The sequence below is a fragment of the Actinia tenebrosa genome, unplaced genomic scaffold, assembly GCF_029948245.1.
Source record: "Actinia tenebrosa isolate PJP-AT-01 unplaced genomic scaffold, QUT_ActTen_1.0 PGA_scaffold14__42_contigs__length_11649687, whole genome shotgun sequence".
Lineage (NCBI taxonomy): Eukaryota > Metazoa > Cnidaria > Anthozoa > Actiniaria > Actiniidae > Actinia > Actinia tenebrosa.
Window position 1 is genome coordinate 2,561,920 of NW_028292574.1, and position 18,978 is coordinate 2,580,897.

General features: G+C 35.5%; 3 protein-coding genes across 3 annotated transcripts; 1 reads left to right on the forward strand and 2 right to left on the reverse strand.

Moving 5' to 3' along the window:
• Nucleotides 1-1,589: 1,589 nt before the first annotated feature.
• On the reverse strand, nt 1,590-6,784 carry LOC116298693 (galactosylceramide sulfotransferase-like). Its single transcript, XM_031707221.1, has 3 exons — nt 6,359-6,784; nt 3,782-3,967; nt 1,590-3,080 (listed from the first exon to the last, which is right to left on the reverse strand). Exons 1-3 carry the CDS (start codon nt 6,511-6,513, stop codon nt 1,961-1,963), a joined length of 1,461 nt encoding a protein of 486 aa, XP_031563081.1. The 5' UTR covers nt 6,514-6,784; the 3' UTR covers nt 1,590-1,960.
• Nucleotides 6,785-7,920: 1,136 nt separating this feature from the next.
• LOC116298696 (uncharacterized) lies at nt 7,921-17,517 on the forward strand. Its single transcript, XM_031707224.2, has 9 exons — nt 7,921-8,757; nt 9,423-9,492; nt 10,380-10,460; nt 10,753-10,846; nt 12,735-12,968; nt 13,318-14,544; nt 15,479-15,701; nt 15,898-15,984; nt 16,304-17,517. Exons 1-9 carry the CDS (start codon nt 8,044-8,046, stop codon nt 16,526-16,528), a joined length of 2,955 nt encoding a protein of 984 aa, XP_031563084.2. The 5' UTR covers nt 7,921-8,043; the 3' UTR covers nt 16,529-17,517.
• Nucleotides 17,518-17,704: 187 nt separating this feature from the next.
• Nucleotides 17,705-18,922, reverse strand: LOC116298697 (uncharacterized). Its single transcript, XM_089029522.1, has one exon. It carries the CDS (start codon nt 18,281-18,283, stop codon nt 17,888-17,890), a length of 396 nt encoding a protein of 131 aa, XP_088885648.1. The 5' UTR covers nt 18,284-18,922; the 3' UTR covers nt 17,705-17,887.
• Between the last annotated feature and the right edge of the window lie 56 nt (nt 18,923-18,978).

Genomic DNA, 18,978 nt, shown 5'->3' on the forward strand with positions numbered 1-18,978 from the left:
CTGCACACAGTACGCGCGCGCGTTTTCTATTTCTATTTCTTCATTCATTAGAATCCAATTATTGTTAACGGCACCAAAATGGCCGCCATGTTTTTGTGCTTTGACTCACATCGGCAAAGATGAGCCATTAAATCTCCCCTTTAATTTCCGAATTCCACTCCTATGCTAATACTGAAACAAACCGCAAATATTTATTTTCACCATTCACTTTAATCTAAATTGGGCTCCCTGTGCTGAAACAAACAGCAAATATATAAACCAATCCGTCCTGATCTCTGTCTTAGCGCCTTTGATGTGGTTGCATTCAAGAATTTTTAAAAAAACGGATAAAAAGAAGCAAAAATGCTTTAGGGAAACAACTAAATGAAACACTTTACTTGCACTAGCAAGAAGGTATTCATTCAGAGCCGTATTGGGGTTGGGCTTTATCTTCCTATACTAATATCAAGAAAATCCCTAAAAAACTGCTACTACATAACAATACCGCAAAAAGATGAGCAAAATCTTACCAGCAACTAACGCCTCTTCAGGTTCCTGCATGTCAGTTGAGTCCAGTCAGGTTCATCATTCTCGGGGTGATGTTTAATGGGTGGGACGGAGGGGAGGCACGGGGTAATGTTTAATGAGTGGGACGGAGGGGATATTACTTTAGAATCCGGAATCCAACACTTTGAATGCGGGATCCAGACTAAATTGGAATCTGTAATCCACTGTCTGTGGAATCCAAGGCATCGTAAAAGATCGGTCATCTAGTGAATTAGATTCGGTAAGCCGAACACGAGTCCTGATATTTGGTCGAGGGTCAAAAATAAAATATCGAGCTGAGTAGCAATATATCATGTAAGTAAAAATGGATATAAATGAAATGAATAAAGTAATGCGAGCTCTTCAAATTTGTTTATAAAATAACTGTTATAAAACTCGCGTTCTGATTGGGTGGGAGCGCGTGCTTTCAGTATGAGGGCACACAGCACGCGTGTACATTTTCAGTTGCTTCATTCGTATCTAAAATAACCGTTATTGTAATTTGTATTTTATGAAAGATATAAAAAACTTGCTGTGCTTTGAGGAGTTATATTCCTTTGCTTAATTGTGCATTTGCGCGTTTGCGTTTCTCACGTGTGAACCGGAGAACGCAAGCAAAGGTTCTGTGAATTACAGCAAAGCACTCTTATTATTAGCAAACACAAGCAGCAGATTTACGTGTGAACTACAGTAACGCAAACGCAACATCATTTTTTTTATGTAAGCCAGTACTACTCCGCTTGCGTATCTTAATCTGCCCTTGTTTGAGTTTCACGTGTGAACACTGCTTGCGCTTGCATTTGCAAGTAGCAGAATATACTACGCCTCAGAACTAGCTGATCTTAATTATTAACTGATAAAATATAACTTAATAATAAAATGGGTATTTAATCACAATTAAATTACCAGAATCATATTTTAAGATGAAGTCTTTCATCGCGTATTGGAGTATTTTTTTTTCGAGGCTATCGCCTCCGATACTTAACCCTTGTACCTTTATTGAATTAAGAATATTAACGGTCCCCGCCTAAATTGATGAAGAGAATAAAGACACCTTAATCAAATTAACTTGTGATAGACAATTTAATATAAAGACCAGAGAAAAATAGACGACAATATCTTCAGGTCTACAGAATTGAATAAACTGAGAAAGATGCAAATATATAGCAATTATGTAAATAAAGACGGCTCCAAAGGGATTTTCACAGCTACTTTTAAAAATAGCGTCAGAGTCAAAAGTTACGCAGAGTGATCGGTCATATGGATAAATAAAACGTTTGTTCCCGATCTGCCGGCGTCCCCGTTAACAAGCCGTTAACATAGCATGATCCGTTTTCATTTAAAACATGCAATACAATTTTAGATTTTATTTACATAGTCCATATAAATGAAACACATAAAAAAGTGTGACAACATTTTCTTTTCAATAGAATATTCATTTGGAACTCCAAAGGAATTGAACTACGGGTTGCTGGTTCGATTGATCTTTCTGTCCTGCTTCCAATTGAGGAAGACGTTCCAGTTTTAACTGTCTCTGATATCCAAATATCGGGTTAAATTTCAAGCGAAAATACTTTAGATAATCAACCTCGTTTGTCAATATCTTGTCACAGAAATATCTGTCAAAATTCGAAACGAGAGGATTTAGTTGCAGCTTCCTGACTTCTTTGGTTAGTTTGAAAGCTCTTTCTTTTGCTGCCACTGGGGAAAGACAATCTTGCTGTACTTGACGGTTTTTAATTCGAAACTCTTTTAAATCTTTATAAAAGTCATCCCCATGTTCTTTGATTTTCCTCCAAAATGTTTTATTGAAATGGCGATATAAAAGAACATCAGCACCGTTCCATCTTTCAATCATTGCTTTTAAACTGGGAGTTAACATCTCACTTTTCTTGCTATGTCTTTGGTTTTGCTTGACGTAGACAATATCTTCCAAATCCCAACACAGTTCTCTTTTCATTAGAACTAGACTTTCATCAAAATATTCCATTATCAACACCAAGAAGAATTCTTTATCAATCTTCTCTATTTCCTTCATAATCAAAGTTCTGTTATCATAGCTGCGTGGATTCAATCCTAAGTCAAAGAACATTCCATTTCGAATTAGATTTGCAGTCTCCGGGAACCCTCTCTGGGCGATAGTCATATTACGAAGATACTCGTATGGCTTCAATAAGAACCTACGTATTGGGTCAGAAGCATTATGAAGCCCCAATAATTTACTAAATTCCATGTAATCAAACATTGACTCAAACTGATACACCGGATTTCTCAAGATAGTTATGTATAGAGAGTCAAGTTCCATAATCGCATCCATAGATGCCCTGGAGTATCTAGCATGGTTGGTTAAAAAATTCGCATAATTCTGACCAAGTCTGTACATGTCGACTGACGTCCAATGGAAATGAAGAGGCCACCGAAATCTATTGTATCCAATTATTGGCAATGCTACGGTGAGCTCTCTTAGATCTGCATAACGATTGAAAACATTGGTAAGGGTGCTACTTCCTGTCTTGTGGGTCTTGAGGAAGACAATGGTATCCTGAGGAATACAACTGCAGGAATAAAAAAACGGACGAGCCAGTCAATGTTTGTTAACGTGATGGATAAAAATGGCACTAGTAATCGTCAATAGAGCATGGTGGTAAAAGGGATTAGATGGCGTTGACAATGCTACTCAATGGCGATAATGGCGATGTTGATAGCGATGATAATGATGATGATGATGATCATGGTATGGGAGTGATGGTGATGTTTATGCTAGTCATGGTGGCGATCGAGATAGCGATGATGATAATGATGATGATGATCATGGTATGGGAGTGATGGTGATGTTTATGCTAGTCATGGTGGCGATCGAGATAGCGATGATGATAATGATGGTGATGGCCATGGTATGTGGTGATGGTGGCGATCGAGATAGCGATGATGATAATGATGGTGATGATCAGGTATGTGGTGATGGTTGCGATGGTGATAGCGATGATGATAATGATGGTGATTATCATGGTATGGGGTGACGGTGGCGATGGCGATGGTGATAACGATGATGATATAACGACGGTAATGATCATTGTATAGGATGATGATGGCGATGGTGATAGCGATGATGATTATGATGATGGGGATGGACATGGTATGGGGTGATGGCGGCGATGGTGATAGTGACGTGACTGTGACTGTGATTATTATGGCAATGAAAAAAGTGAAAAAAATAATAATAATATAAACTCGTTTATTAACGTCAGTATATTGCCTTTCTATCGTATCGCTTTCCTTGACTCGACTGACGATCTTTACTTGTTCTTTTTTATTGATTGCAGATTGATTCATCAACTTTTGGACAAGTTCTTGGATATCACTTGACGTTTGACTTTCTTCATCGTCATCATCTGACTTTCCTGTTCGAAAGCCACTGGATTTCCCAGCTTGCCTCTCAGTACTGCCAATAGATAGGAAGATGTATATAATCAATGATGATGTGTTTGAGACAACTAATACATGCAGCAAAACCGGTACCATGGAAAAACAAAGGCAAATACATAAGAGACTATTTTTGTCTTTGTGTAACGAAAGTTATGGTTTAGTAATAGCAACTTGTCTTCGTGCTAAACTTGACTTCATTTACTTTAAAATTTGGTAAGAACAACGTTGACAACTCGTCCTACATAAACCAGGTTTTTTAATGCTCTACGCGCAGAAATAGCTAATATATGTAGATTAAGCAACAACTGAATATTTAATGACACCTACACACAACGAAGCCTCAAATTTAGTATCAACTTAAAAGTCCTGCACCATCTTGAAAGGTGCCTTTGCCGTGCCTTTGCTTTGAAGCGAGACGAACGGTGATCTTGCAATGATAGAGACGTGAATGATGGTTAAAAGTGTTTAAAAAGGTCTCTATCATTACGAGCACGCCGCTCGTGTCGCTTCGATGATGCAGGGAACTGTGAAAGGGACCATTATTTTTTGCGAAAAAAAATAAAATAAAATAAAGAAAAAAAACTACGTTCGAATAGCTCCTGTTTAAACAATTCAGGTAGGCTTATCCATTTATTTATTTATGCTGTTCTTGTTTTGTTGTTGTTATCAGTTTTTTTTTTTTTTTTTTCATTTTCAAAGGCGGTCCTCACTACAAAGAATAGTCACCCGTCTACCTGAAATTGTCATTATTAGATACATCACTTTTAATTACATACTGGTATCCAAGTTGCATGAAAGTGGCAATTGCAACTTCATTATTAAGATATATATCTAATTTTGTCATTAGTAACGAAATTGAGTCCCTAGCTTATATTTACTCTGTGATTCCGTCCACGCGTTTTTTATATACAACTGCGAAATATCAATGGAAGAAAATAAATATCTTTGCCAATCATTTTGAGTATTGGCACCCCTTTCAGCTTACATATTATTGGCCCATAGCTGATGATTTCGATTGGTGACGCATGACGAAACGTTCGTCTAAACTGATCTAAAACTCAATTTCACCCCTGTTTTACTTACTATATATAGAGCCATTATCAAATAGAGATCTTAAATTTTCATTAGAGAAATAAAAAAAACGAAAAGTAGCCTGCCTTAAAAAGTGCAACATGTGAAGAATATATATATACATTTAAAAATAGATGATTAAGAATCCTTTGGCAGTCCAAAATTAATGGCGTTAATTAGGCTTTTTAAAAAACGACGTTACAGATTCAGGTAGTAGATAGTGGTTTAAGTACTAAGGGAGCGGATTGGACCGGGTAATAGCGATGAATCGTAATCTATGAAATGTCCAATATTTATTGATGCAGGAACCACATAATATAGTAAACATTGAAACATACTCACTATTGAAGCATATATATATGTGTAGATAGAGTAATAAATTTATTGTCTTCTCAAGGCATTTATAGATGATCAGATGATAGGATTTATATATATATATACATATATGCTTGGTTTTTTTACACTTGATTGCAAAAATGTTTTACATGTAGTATACATTTATACATATATCTAATGAGATGCAAGATATCAAATGAGATGCAGAACGTAAAACATGCTTGAATACGACTGCTTAGATACTACATTTTGTGGAAAATACATTTTTAACTATACTTTATGCAATACGTATGTCTCTGATATAACAGAAGATAAAAAAGACCAAATAAATTACTTTTTAAATTTTGCGTCTCATTTAATATCTTGCATCTCATTAGATATATGTATAAATGTATACTACAACCTTTTTGCAATCAAGTGTAACTGTATATATATATATGTATACACATAGTTAAAAAAACACCGACAGCAAGAGGCTAATAACAGTAAAGATACATACCAACAACTGCTGTTAAGGGATCAATTAATAGAAATGACAGGCAGGGGATTTGCTGACTAACTCTTAACTGAAAACTAATTCCCCCTAATAATAGGTACTTTGCACTTATATATGGAATACATGCTGACTACTTAAGGGAAAATATCTATCAAGTTTCATTATAGACTAAATGTGGCTTACAGTTTGAAAAAGAAGGGAAAAGTTCCTTTCAATATTTAACAACATAAAGGTTTAAAACCAGGCTTGTCTGATATATGCACGTTTTTCACTTACACGTGTTTACCTAAAGCAGTGAAAATGTTTATACTTAACTGTTTAAAGCAGACAGTTTTTGATGTACTACGTTTCCAAAGCTTAATAGATCTTGATATATATCGTAAGAGAATTTTAAATCCCTTATAAATTTATGCGGGTAGTAACCAAAAATACAATAGGAATATCAAATCAAAAACCCGTGTGCCAGCTATATAATACGACAACATATATGTTTCTAGTACTTACTTCCAAATGTCCTCCATTCGTCGGGAATATCTTTGTAGAACTGAGGACGGATTTATAAAAAGCTCCGTTTGGATAACTCTTGAATTAAAAGCCCAAAAAGCGGTGCACAATACACTCGCCACTAGAAGAAGTCCAAAATATGTCTTGAGTTTCATGGCGATTAAAGCTAACACTGACGCTATCCTGAACCAAGACAACGCGGCCGATCAACACGCCTCAGCTGGGTTACTTTTATCAATTTCGAATTCCATTCAAATTTGTTTTCTTTTACTACAAATTAATCCATTTTCTTCTATTTTCTTGCGATTCATGTGGTACATGTTTTTCAAGTGAATTACCATTTCCCAAAATATTCACATTGCCCCAGATTAAAGGTCTGATTGATTTTTACATCTTCGCTCAATTAAACACCAGCTTTTCAGCAAGTAGTACCTTCATCTCTCAGCCAACCAAATTGAAGCTTGAATTTAGTCACACCAGATTGGTGCTGGTACTTCTTTATTGATTCTACTTGGATTTTTTTTTTTTTTTTTTTTTTACCTTTTTTCATGTACGTACTGCAAATATATGTAGCGAAGTCCTTAGTACGTAAATCAAAAAGAAAGATCATTCAATTCCAGACAAGAGCCATCAGAGATCGAGATCACAATGAGTGTGTCTTCAGTCAAGCCCAGCAGCGCATTGTTGACGACTGCTTTTGGTTACTGTGGAAATGAACCTGAACAATTAAGAGAGCGTTAAACTAGAAGCTCAAGATAAGGATGCCTGATACTCCATCTGAAAAAAATGCTTCAAAGCACAAGTGCACTGTTTCTTTCAAACTTGCTAGTATCGGTGTTCTAGCAAACAGAACCTCTGAAACATAAGACAGTGAACAAAAAATACGAGCAAATCTTTTACAGATTGAGCGGTTGATGGGAAAAAGCAGAGTTATTTTCTTTTCAATGTTTTAAATATTTCTTTTACATTAAATGCACTAAAAAGAAATCAAAGCTTGAATAATAATAATAATAATGATAATAATAATAATATTAATAACAATAATAATAATAATAATAATACTGATGTGAGATTGTGAAACGTCTGTACAAATGTCTGAAGTTGAAATAAACATATAAAAATAATAATAATGTAAACTTTGTTATGTTTTCCAAATTCACTCGTAAATCTCGCTACATCAATAGGCAATTTACGATCAGCTACTTGAATCTTTTACTCATAAAGTACATGAAAAATACTTAAAACATTAATGACACTTTTTTTTTCACATTTAGTTGTAACGAAAAGTTAAAACTTCATCAAATCAGGGTCGTCTCAGACTTCTTTTTTCTCTTTTCTCTTTTTTTTCTTTTTTCTTTTTTCTTTTTTTCTTTTCTTCATGCTCCGCTGTACCGTTGAAGTCTGTATACTGGTTATATTACCACAAACAGAGGAACTTCAAATCACATAGTGCTCATGAATGATTCATCACATGTGCACCTGTAAGCTGCTGCTCTTATTTCCATATTTAAATTTTTACCTCATATCGTAACCATCTGTTTGCTTCTTACAAAATATATAAACATTATTTGTGCTTTTCCTATTCTTCTCGTTGCTATGACCTAGAATATTTTATTGAATTCATACAATTGATTATTCGTTTTTTCTTGTCCTGTGAAAATCTAATTCCCTGCTCTACAGTAAAAATGGCGGTTAGCTTTTACTCTAAACCGCCGATAAACCTTCACAATTCGACACCAGTTTTCAATAAGCGAATCTTCAGGGCACAAGCAGGTATTGTACTTACAGACGAAATTCTAGCGATTCTCAACCGACCTTTACGAGAAGGGCGCAGTGAAACTGAACTGCATAAGCTAAGATCTGTTGTAAATGGCTTAAAAGATATCCACAAGGGTCTACAATTTATCAAGGATGCTTTGTGCCATGTTGTTGGTTACGAAAAAGTCGGCCCGAACGTTCAAGTCAAGAAACAATCTAGTGAAACGGATTTGTCGTGTTACTACATACTGAATGGTTCTATAGAAGCGACGTACATGATCAGCCATGGCGACTCAAATGGACGTAAGAAAAAGATAAGTGGTTTTTATTCTTTACAAGGAACAGGAATTGACTGTGAAAGAAGGGATGGATATGAAATCAAGTATACACATATAGCAGGCGACTATCTTGGGTTAGTATCTGGAGATGGTCCCGAATACGATTTACCGCCACCGGACTCGATAAGAACAACTGAGGTATGTGAATTTTTACGAATAGACCGAAGCAAGTTTCACCAAGCAGTGCGAACAATCCACAGTCTTCATGTACAAGAAATTGAACACTTCATAAACAGTGGTAGCATTTTAAGAGATCTACCTCTTGAACAGAGACAACGTCTTGTATCACTTATGGCAAGACAGGTAAGGATTTTAAAATTTAACCTTCTTGCCCCTTTAATTTGAACTAAGACATATTTCTTATAAAGAAAAGTCCATAAAAAGTGCATGCACAGTACACAGTTTAAATTTGTAAATTAAAGCAAAAAAATTAAAGTCAAACGCTTTGGTTGACAAGGAAACAAAGTTTTCATTAATATTCAAACGTTTCCAGTTGACAGAAATGATTTAGAAGAAATGTAAGTGATTATTATTTGCCATGATATTAAATTGCTTTGATTGTTTTATAAAGCTTAAGCTTCTTCATTACTTCTTACAGCACGTGTACATTTTTTTTTTTTTTTTTACATATTTCGTATTGTTCTGGGCATGTAACAAAAATGAAAAAAATGTTTTAAAAACCTAAAATATTCAGAGGAAAAAATGAATTAATGCTATTAATACGTAATTATTTCGATAACAATTTGGTAAAATTTAGCAAAAAGACTAGCGAGAAAAAATGACGACGAATTGGCCATCACCAATTCAAAATATTGAATTAACTTATTAAAAAAGAAGCGGGGAAAAAAACATCGAAAACATTTCGTGAATGAAACTTTTGTCAGACAGAATAACGAAATTCACTTATATATATAGATTTCCATTCTATATCCGTTCATTCTAGCTCAAATCTTATTTTCTTATGACAGGAATACGCGGCAGGCAAAGTCATTGTTAACCAAGGAGATTTCCCAGACCATATATTTTTTATTGGAAAAGGTATGGCTTTAAGATTTGAAGCATAATGACTTTTAGAGGATTTTATAAATGTTATAATTTTAATTGTTTAGTAAATGTGTTTATTAATGTGACTTAAGTTTGCATCATAAAAACAGTAAAGGGGATTTTATTTTTCTTCATTTCAATTCTATCGATAATACTTTAGCATTACCATCATTTTTGCCTAACGTACAAGTGTTCCATCATTTTCGTTAATTATTATTCATTCAATTATTATTATTATTCTATTATCATCCTTTCTTACCTATTTGTAGTTTATAATGGGCTGACCAGCAATTTGGGCGTTGCCCTGTCTTAGAATCTCCGTTATTTTCTATTGACGAAATATTACGAGGAAATTTTTTTCAATAATGACCAATAATGGCAAAAAGCGCCAAAAACTAGACTTTCGTATGAGTTTTGATCCCAGTTTTTTAAACAGTTAGAAACTGATGTACTATAATAAAATGCTTGTTTGAAGCGGTAATTTCAATTGTACAAAGATGTTTTGTTGCATTTGTGTTAGAATGTTGCTTTGTCAGGCTTTTTTATAGAAAATATATGGGAAATAAGCAAATGAAGGCCTAAACCTCTTTTTTGAATAAAATTTCCATTGTGCCAAACCCCTGAGACATTTCCATCTGCGGAATGAATATTCTAAAGACCTAGCTATAGTAATATTTCAAGATGTTTACACGCTATGATCACCCGTTTATTGCCTTTATGTCTTTATTGCCAAATTTTGGTTAAAACTTAAGGTATCTAGAACGGTCTAAAAAAGATGTTTTTTCATGTAATAAACCAGCTGATTTTAAAATAGGTTACTGGTATTGTAAGTGTATTCGGTATGTTACTTGTTAATAATCAGTCTAGTTATTTTCTAACAGGAAGATGTCAGTTCTTCCGTCGTGTTTACATAAAAGAAGCGAAAAGACAGGAGCTCGTGAGACTTGGACACATAGAAGAAGGTTTGTATATCATTTTACTGCACCAAAAATGTTGATAAAACGGAGAAAGGAAAAAAAGAAGAAACGATAGCAAAACATTCTACCATGTAGGCGAACGCAATAAAAACTTTGTTAAAGTTCCGACAAATTAAAGTCGTTAAACATTTTGATCAGCAGTCTGTGATAGAAGGTTATTGTATACTGAAAAGAAACAACTCACATTCCCATGTTCCCAAGAAAATAGCGATATCCGTGCAGCGTCATGTAGTTAATTTCAGTATCTTATATATACATCTTGTCATTTTGAGCTTAGGAGATGTTTTTGGAGAAAGTAGTGTACTTGATGGCTCACCTTGCTTCTGTAGCGTTTCGTCAATAGGTCAAGTCAGGTGTTACCTCATCAACAAGTAAGTTTTTGATTTTTGATTTTTTTTTTTTTTCACTCCTCTTGCCCTTATATGTTGCAATAGATGCCAACGTCGTTCTCAGAGCCCATGTTCCTCTTGGTCAGCACCAAGAAACTTTTTTCGGTGCTGACCAATTAGATGAACGTGGGCTCTGGGTACACAATGAGTAGATGGCTTACAGCGCATTCGTGTAAGCCATTTTATGAATGCCGATGTGTTAGTATTATAACTTAAGTAAATTCCCTCGATTCGTTGAAAAAGTTTGAGAAATTATTCAATAGATGCTATTGAGCTGCAAACAATGAAAACGATCAATTTTCCAAGCAGCATGCATTTGAAACCGGGATAGCACATACAGCTCAAGTGTAAGTTTGTGTTAAGGTAGTTCCGGACCTTTGCTGTTGCGCATCAACTTCGCACATCTCGTTTTTTGCCGTTTATTAGCGTTGGTTTCAAAAAATTCTCCAAATGATATCTTGACTTTGACTATCTTTCTATAATCTGACAAAATAGTTCGTAATTTCATGCAAAGTTTCAGGTATGATTGGGCGTTTAGCGATACATGCTAAAATTCTATATTTGACCTGATCGGTTTCGCTTCAAAATTGACAAATATACGACTTTGTAAAAATGTATGAACAAAAAAATTTGACCTCTTCATTTCCGAAATCAATTCAAAATAGGTTTTAGGTTCCCTGGAGATTAAAAGCGCAATTTCAAAATTTCGAGGGAATGTATTAAAGTACTAGAACCCAGGTCCGTGCGGACAGCAAATGTGATTTTGGATGGAAAATTCAGATGAAGTCGCTTACAGCTCGTCTATTAGTACAGTGACCACTATTTTTTCTTTGCATTCAAGGTTTTGAATATTAATCTTTCAGTGAGAGAAATAAAAGTACTATGTCGTCCACGCTGTGGATCACACCGAATTCTCGACATATTTATAACAAGGAACGTATTTTGAGTACGGTTTTGCTTCTAGAATTCAGTTCCAAGCTCATTTGCATCTCATCAAATAAATTGTATAACTTGAAATGCTTAGATAAACTAACTATAAGATCAATCGTTTCATAGATTACTCTAAGCGGCTTTTTGATCGTTGAAATCCTTTCACTTTCATTAAGTACCCCCCCCCCCCCCCCCCCCGTTATTGCTTTTTTGACTGAAAAATCTTCAAATGACTGGATTTTTGAAAAATCATCATGTAATACCTTATTAACGATTTGACTGTTATATATGTAGAATGTAAGCAAAAAAGACTCAAGTCGTCACTCTCAAAAAAGAATACCAATTGAACAATTTTACGTCAAAAAAAGTATCTGGTTCACCGACAGAAATTCCATGAGTCGACATTTGCAAAGCTGAGGCGTCAAATGGACTCTTATTTAATGTTTTTTTCGCTTGAAATATGCTTGAATAAATGTAGAAGTATAGCCCGTAATAGCGTAACCGATTCCTTTCTAACCATTTTGCGTAACAAAATAAATGGCCTAGTCTCCGAGCGCCTTATTTGCAACAACATGGGCTTGGTATCTGGTAAAAAAAGGACGATGGTTCAAACTATAATATGTACTTGTACTATTCGAGTTTTGAGCTCTGATTCTTACAAATATACTATGGTGTGCATTTAAAAATGCTGCAGTTTGAACATTATCTTTACAGCTTCATTCTCACTTTGTCCTCCCCTCCCCCAACACTAAAGGTTACGCTCCTTACGCTCCTTACGCTCCTTACGCTCCCTATGAAAATAGATCTCAATAACCTTTTCTTCTTCTTCTTCACCTTCTTTTTCTCTAATTGTCTTAGAATAATTGTAGCATGTTCATTTTGTTTAATTGTTTTAAACATTACTAGGAAATGAATGACTAGGACTTGTTAATTCTACTAGGTGGGCAATCAAACACGACGAACAGCTGTTAAATCTACTAAGGAAACATCAGCATCATTTTTACGAGGATTCGATGATTCAACATTACATCCGAGACAGTGACGTCTGGCAAAGCTATAAGAGAAACAAGATCAACGAGCTACTTCAAACAACAAACAAACGGCACATAATAATAGATAAAAAACATATACCTGAACCACTTGCTGTAGCAGTGGACTTTGGAGATGCCAGTAGGTGAGTTGTAATTATTAACACACAATCCGGTGGCCTATGCTACCTCTTAACACCTATGACTTAATTAAAAAGTCATACTTTCTGCCATGAGTAGTTCAAATATTTCGCGTGCCTGTTACCTGTTTCTATTTTTTAGGAGCAGGCGTAGCTCCTTTGGTTAATGCGTGCGGGTCTACGGGTCCACTGTTCGATCTTCTTGATCTCAACGGCTGTTTCGACTTCTCTGTTCTGTGTAGCTTTAGCATTGATAATCTCGGAGGGGGGGGAGTGCTCTTTCATGGCTCGTGAAAATTGGCCAAACACTTTTTATTTCTAATTCTAAATATCGCGATACTTTTTTAATAATCAGAAGTCATTCCTCACAATCATCACGAGAAAGAGAACCAGGAGAACCAAAGAACAAGCAGCCCCTCTTTATCGTTCCCAGATCACGACGAAAATCATCAGCCATCTTACAAAGTAACGCAGCCGCTGTGGTTAAAGCTGTTTTACTTCTACGACGAAATACTGAAGAAAATAACAAAGAACCTTTAAAACTTCCCACGGTGAAACCACAGCCAGAACAACAAAGTCTAATCAAACCAAACAGTGCGCCAAGCAGATATAGATACGTCAGTGCTGCCAAGAATGATGAACGATTAAGAAATAACAGTCCCTTTCCAGCCGAATCTCACACTTCAGTAAAATGTGGTAAGAATATTCAGTGTAGTGGAACTTCACCTTTAGACCTTGACAACCAACCCAAGGAAAAACAACAAATTGCTGGGGAGAATATAAAAAGGCCCAAGAGTGTAAATGACATGTATTCCAGTGAGCAGAGCTCGAAATGTCGTTCAAAGAGCAGAGGAGAAATGGCGGGCTCTGGTTCATTGAATGAACAAAAACCTCCTGTGTCACAAAAAGTAACTTTTAACAAAGGAAAAATGAAAAGTGGTTTAAAAAAGGGAAAACCCTTAAATATTGCAGAAGAAAACACTACTGCCAATAAGAAATCAAAGGATGAACAGAAACATGTAATCCAAGATGAGGAGAAAGCCAGAACAAGTGGTTCGGGGATGGAGAAATTCGTATCAACAAGTGGTAATTTTATTGTCAAGGAGATCATTAACACAGGTAACCCAAAGCGCCTTTCGTCACCACAAGAATATCAACGTTTTGGTTTGAGTATGTTTGCTATCCTAGACAATCAAAAAGACATTAAAAATAAATTCGGTCCTAATCCGTGGGGTGTCTCCTATGCAGCCAGTAAATGGATGTCAAGAATTCGTAAAAAACGTTTGGGCATGCTCAATGAGAGCGATCAAGGCTCCTCTCCAGTACCGACTCCACTTATTGTCATCGAAGAATACGCTCCAAAAAACAGGCAGCTGAGCGATGATGAAGGCATCTCAAGTGATAGTGAGCGTAGCTCTGAAGAGCTTGAGTTTCACTCAGAAAAAGATTCAACCTACACCCAAAAGATGCAAAGAAGGTCAAGGAGTACTCCATCGCCTTCTCTCGAGAAGCTAAAAGAAGAAGACGAAGAAGAAATCGAGGAATATGAAAAGCACGAGGCAGGGAAGGCAGTGAAAGAAAGGTACAGATGTTGTGTATAAAAATTCAGAAAGTTTAAGCTTTTTTTTTTTTACTTTTTGGGGGTCCCTATTCCAAATCTTGTATAGAGAATACATTTTTTTACTTGAAGCTTCGTCAAAATATTTCAGCAGAAATTTCTTGTAGTTTTTTAAACTCGATCAAAATTCTCCTGATGCATTATTATCCCACCATCACTTAAAAACACGTTGATCGCAATACCTCAATAACGTTTTTGCTATTGCTTTGGTTGGAGTTTGTGATAAAATTAGAATGATACATGAAAGCTGTAATTAATACGATCCACTATTACACCGATCCCGGCTTTTCTTGAGTGACTACTGAGGAATGGGTAGGGGTAGTATTCCCAGTGTAATATAGAATGTCCGGCAAACAAAATCGAATTCATAAGATTTTTAAGTGGTTATCGATGTTTTAGCTCGGCTCCGACATTGCAACAGTAACTAGCTAGGGAGGAAGACCAATCAATTAGTGATCAGTGAATTAGTTTGTTGAATTTGTGAAGGTTTAAAATTTGAAGGTTTATATGTTTTTGAATATTATTAAACTAATGATTAGCACAATAAGTGAATAATATCAAGCGAGAAATACAACTATACAACTATACAACTATACAACTATACAACTATACAACTATACAACTATACAACTATACAACTATACAACTATACAACTATACAACTATACAACTATACAACTATACAACTATACAACTATACAACTATACAACTATACAACTATACAACTATACAACTATACAACTATACAACTATACAACTATACAACTATACAACTATACAACTATACAACTATACAACTATACAACTATACAACTATACAACTATACAACTATACAACTATACAACTATACAACTATACAACTTGTTAAAATTGAATTTGATTGATTGTTATTGTAGCTGGTATACTTCTATTCACCAAGCAAGAGATCAGTCACGATCTTATTTAGAGCAAATAAGAAAAGAGCTGGACGTATTACAACATAACCGCAAAGAAAGAAGACGTAGGCGTGGAAAACTTCAAAAAGAAGGATCAGTGACGACAAGCGAGGATCAGCTACTTTATAATGATGTCAAGAGTGAAGAAATCAATGACGAATGTATAGATAACGAGCCTGACGCTGTAAGACTTTTTTTACATATTAACAAGGGACGGAAGGACGGAGGGACGGAGGGACGGAGGGACGGAGGGACGGAGGGACGGAGGGACGGAGGGACGGAGGGACGGAGGGACGGAGGGACGGAGGGACGGACTTTTTAAATTGTATGAGATACACGGCTTTTTTGTCCCACTGATACCTTAACATTTTTTTATTTAGACGGTTGACAGTTCCGAGTCTTCAGCTAATCAAAGGCATCGTCAGCGAAAATATTCCACTAGAAAAAGATCTAGAACTCATTCCACGGTATGTTCATGAAACCCCCAAAAATGTTTAGTTTTATTATTTTGTCTATCAATAGAATAAAAAAAGGAATTAAGATGAGCATGAGGTAAGGATCAGCTTGATATTTATTGATTTGTGAGAATAGCATGAAAATGTTTTCTAACGTAAGGGAGAAATAAGAGAGAGCAAAAAAATAACAACTACTCGAGATTTGGGATGACTGAAAAATGGCAAGAAGCCCCACAGAATCGAACTCTATTTATTGCTTCATTTCATTACATCTCGCATTAATAATTTTTCTTTTATTCATTTATTGTTACCATTTTTCTTTCCACTACAGTCAACTGCTCCGGATAACCAATCATTCGATCAAGGCTCTTCAAAAAGTAATGGTTCAGTACGCATCGGCAGGAAGTTCTCTAATTTGCAGATGCGTAATATGATAGGCAACCAAGGGAGTACAGGGAAGTTAAGTCGGCAGGAAATCCCTTTGGCTGAAGAAATGAGAACGATTTCAAAACATGAGAGAAGGAGACTGTTGCTACTAGGAAAAATAGGCTTATAGAAAGAGAACCCGCAAAAGTACTTAGTTTAGGGAGTGAACTTGTTGCCGTGAGGTATGCTGTGAAGTGTACATGTATATCCCTTGGCGGTAATGAGTAGAGGTGAATCAGTTCTAATAACACTATTATAACATGTTACTGGGAATCTTTAAACCAAATGACTATGAATACAACTTATGGCGAATAGTTTTAACTAAATTAAGCTTTCTGGCTACTTTTGGAAAAAAATTAACCTGCATTATTTTTTAGTCAAAAAATTGATTCTACATAAAAGTGGATAGTTGAATGGCGAAAATGTTTTTTTATTTGAATGTTGCGTCTTATACTTCCATTACGTTACTGACTGTGACGTCACCCCAGGCTTCTGAGTGTATTTGTGCGTTTTAATTTTTTATACTAAACACTAGACATTATGACACATCAAATTTACAATAAACATTGTGGAAACCTTGAGTATAATGATAATGCTAAAATAATGTCAAAATATGTATATTCAATAATTTTATTGTTGTGTTGTTGTTGTTGGTAAATATACTGATCGAAGACTGTGCAGACAAAAATAGGACATTTTTACAATAACTGACAAATTTATCGCGCGCCGATTGCTTATTTTTTGTCATCAATAAGAGGACAGACAGATAAAGCTGACGTCAACGAGCGCGCTCTCTTGATCACTAAAAATGAGAAGTATTTATCATTTTTGTTATTGTAAAAAACAGCTAGACATCAGTTTTTTATGTGTCTGTCCTCTTATTGACGATAAATTGCGTCATCACATTTTGTAGATGCAAGTTTATATAACTTAAAGTATAGAGTTTAAGTTTCTGTGAAACCCAGGTACTCTGTCTGAGTCGGCTTGGCGAGCACTAGCAGTAGCCACGGTTTGGACCTCTGATGGAAAATTTGGAAGATTTGAAAATTCATTGTAAATCGTTATAGAGTATAATATATGACGGTATAGAATTTCATTAAATTATCATTATTATCATTATTATTATTATTATCTTTATTTACAATTTGCTTCAATTTTGCTTACAAAATTCCTTAGTTTACCGAATCCAATCCATGGGCCTTGCGAAAACAATAATATATTTACAATACGAGGTGTAATTAAAATAGAAAATAAAATAAATCAATTCAATTTAAAGGGAAAATAGAAATCAAGAATCGAGTAATCATGAGAGTTGTTCTAATGATGTGTGCAGTTCCAAGAAGAGCAATCTTCTGTACTTCTGTGATAGAGATGTCCCCTTTTAAATAGCTGACATATTGTTCTAGTCCTTTGTGAATTAGCTCCAGTGCCCCAGTGACAATAGGTATGGTTTTTGTTTCCATACCCCACATATTTTTTATTTCTATTTCTAATATTTGTACTTTGAGAGTTTTTCTTCTTGTTTTAGGGGCACATTTCGTTCTGCTGGGATTGACACGTCTATCAAGGAACATCGTTTCTCTTTGTTCTTCTCTATAATGTCGGGTCTATTAGCTGTGATGGTTCTGTCCGTATGTACTTGCATGTCCCATAGGATTGTTGCTGTGTCGTTGTCCATTACTTTTTCAGGTTCATGCTCATTCCATTTTATGCAGGCAGTAAATCCATATTGCTTGCACAGTTTCCAGTGAACATATTTCCCAACTTTGTTGTGTCTTTCTATGTATTCCTTCATTGCAAGAACAGGACATCCAGATATGATGTGATCGATAGTGTCGTCGTAATCACCGCAGATTCTGCATTTAGTATTAACATCTTTTCCCATGATCTTATTCTCGTAATATCTTTTAGGCAACGTCTGCGTCTTGTGCTGCTATAATAAGCCCCTCTGTCTCTGACTTCAGACCTGTTCCTTTTAACCAACTGTGTGTTCTCTGTTTGTCGACATCTGCTTTGTTGACTTGCCTGATGTACTGGCCATGAAGGGGTTTAGACTCCCATTTTTCACATTGTTTCATTTGCAGATGATCTTTGTAGACGCTCTTTATCCTTTTTTTTCCCCCCAATTATGGAAACGTTAATTTTGCTTGGTAGAGATTCATTTAGCACATCTGTTTCGCCACATTCGGTCTTGAATCTTTTACTTTCTTTGTGTATGGAGTACATCTTTTTGTTGTTCTCATGCTTAGAGACTAGACGCATGAGGCAATCCTTGTTTTCTATCAAGTACACGGTCCAGACCAATAGTTGAGATCTTATACGAGTTTTCTATCTGGACTGACAAGTCCTCTACTTCTCTCTCTTCTCTTGACATATAATCTGTCAATATCCGCTTTAGGATGATGCATGCGGTTCATTGTTAATAAGGTATTTCCTCGTCTTTGCGTCAAATCTTTTGATTTCACTTTTAACTTCCAGTTGATGATGTTACTATTATTATTATTTGTATCACATTGTCAAAGTAGTATGCAGACCCACACTACTTTGATAATCTGATGATCGTCAATAAGAGGACAGACA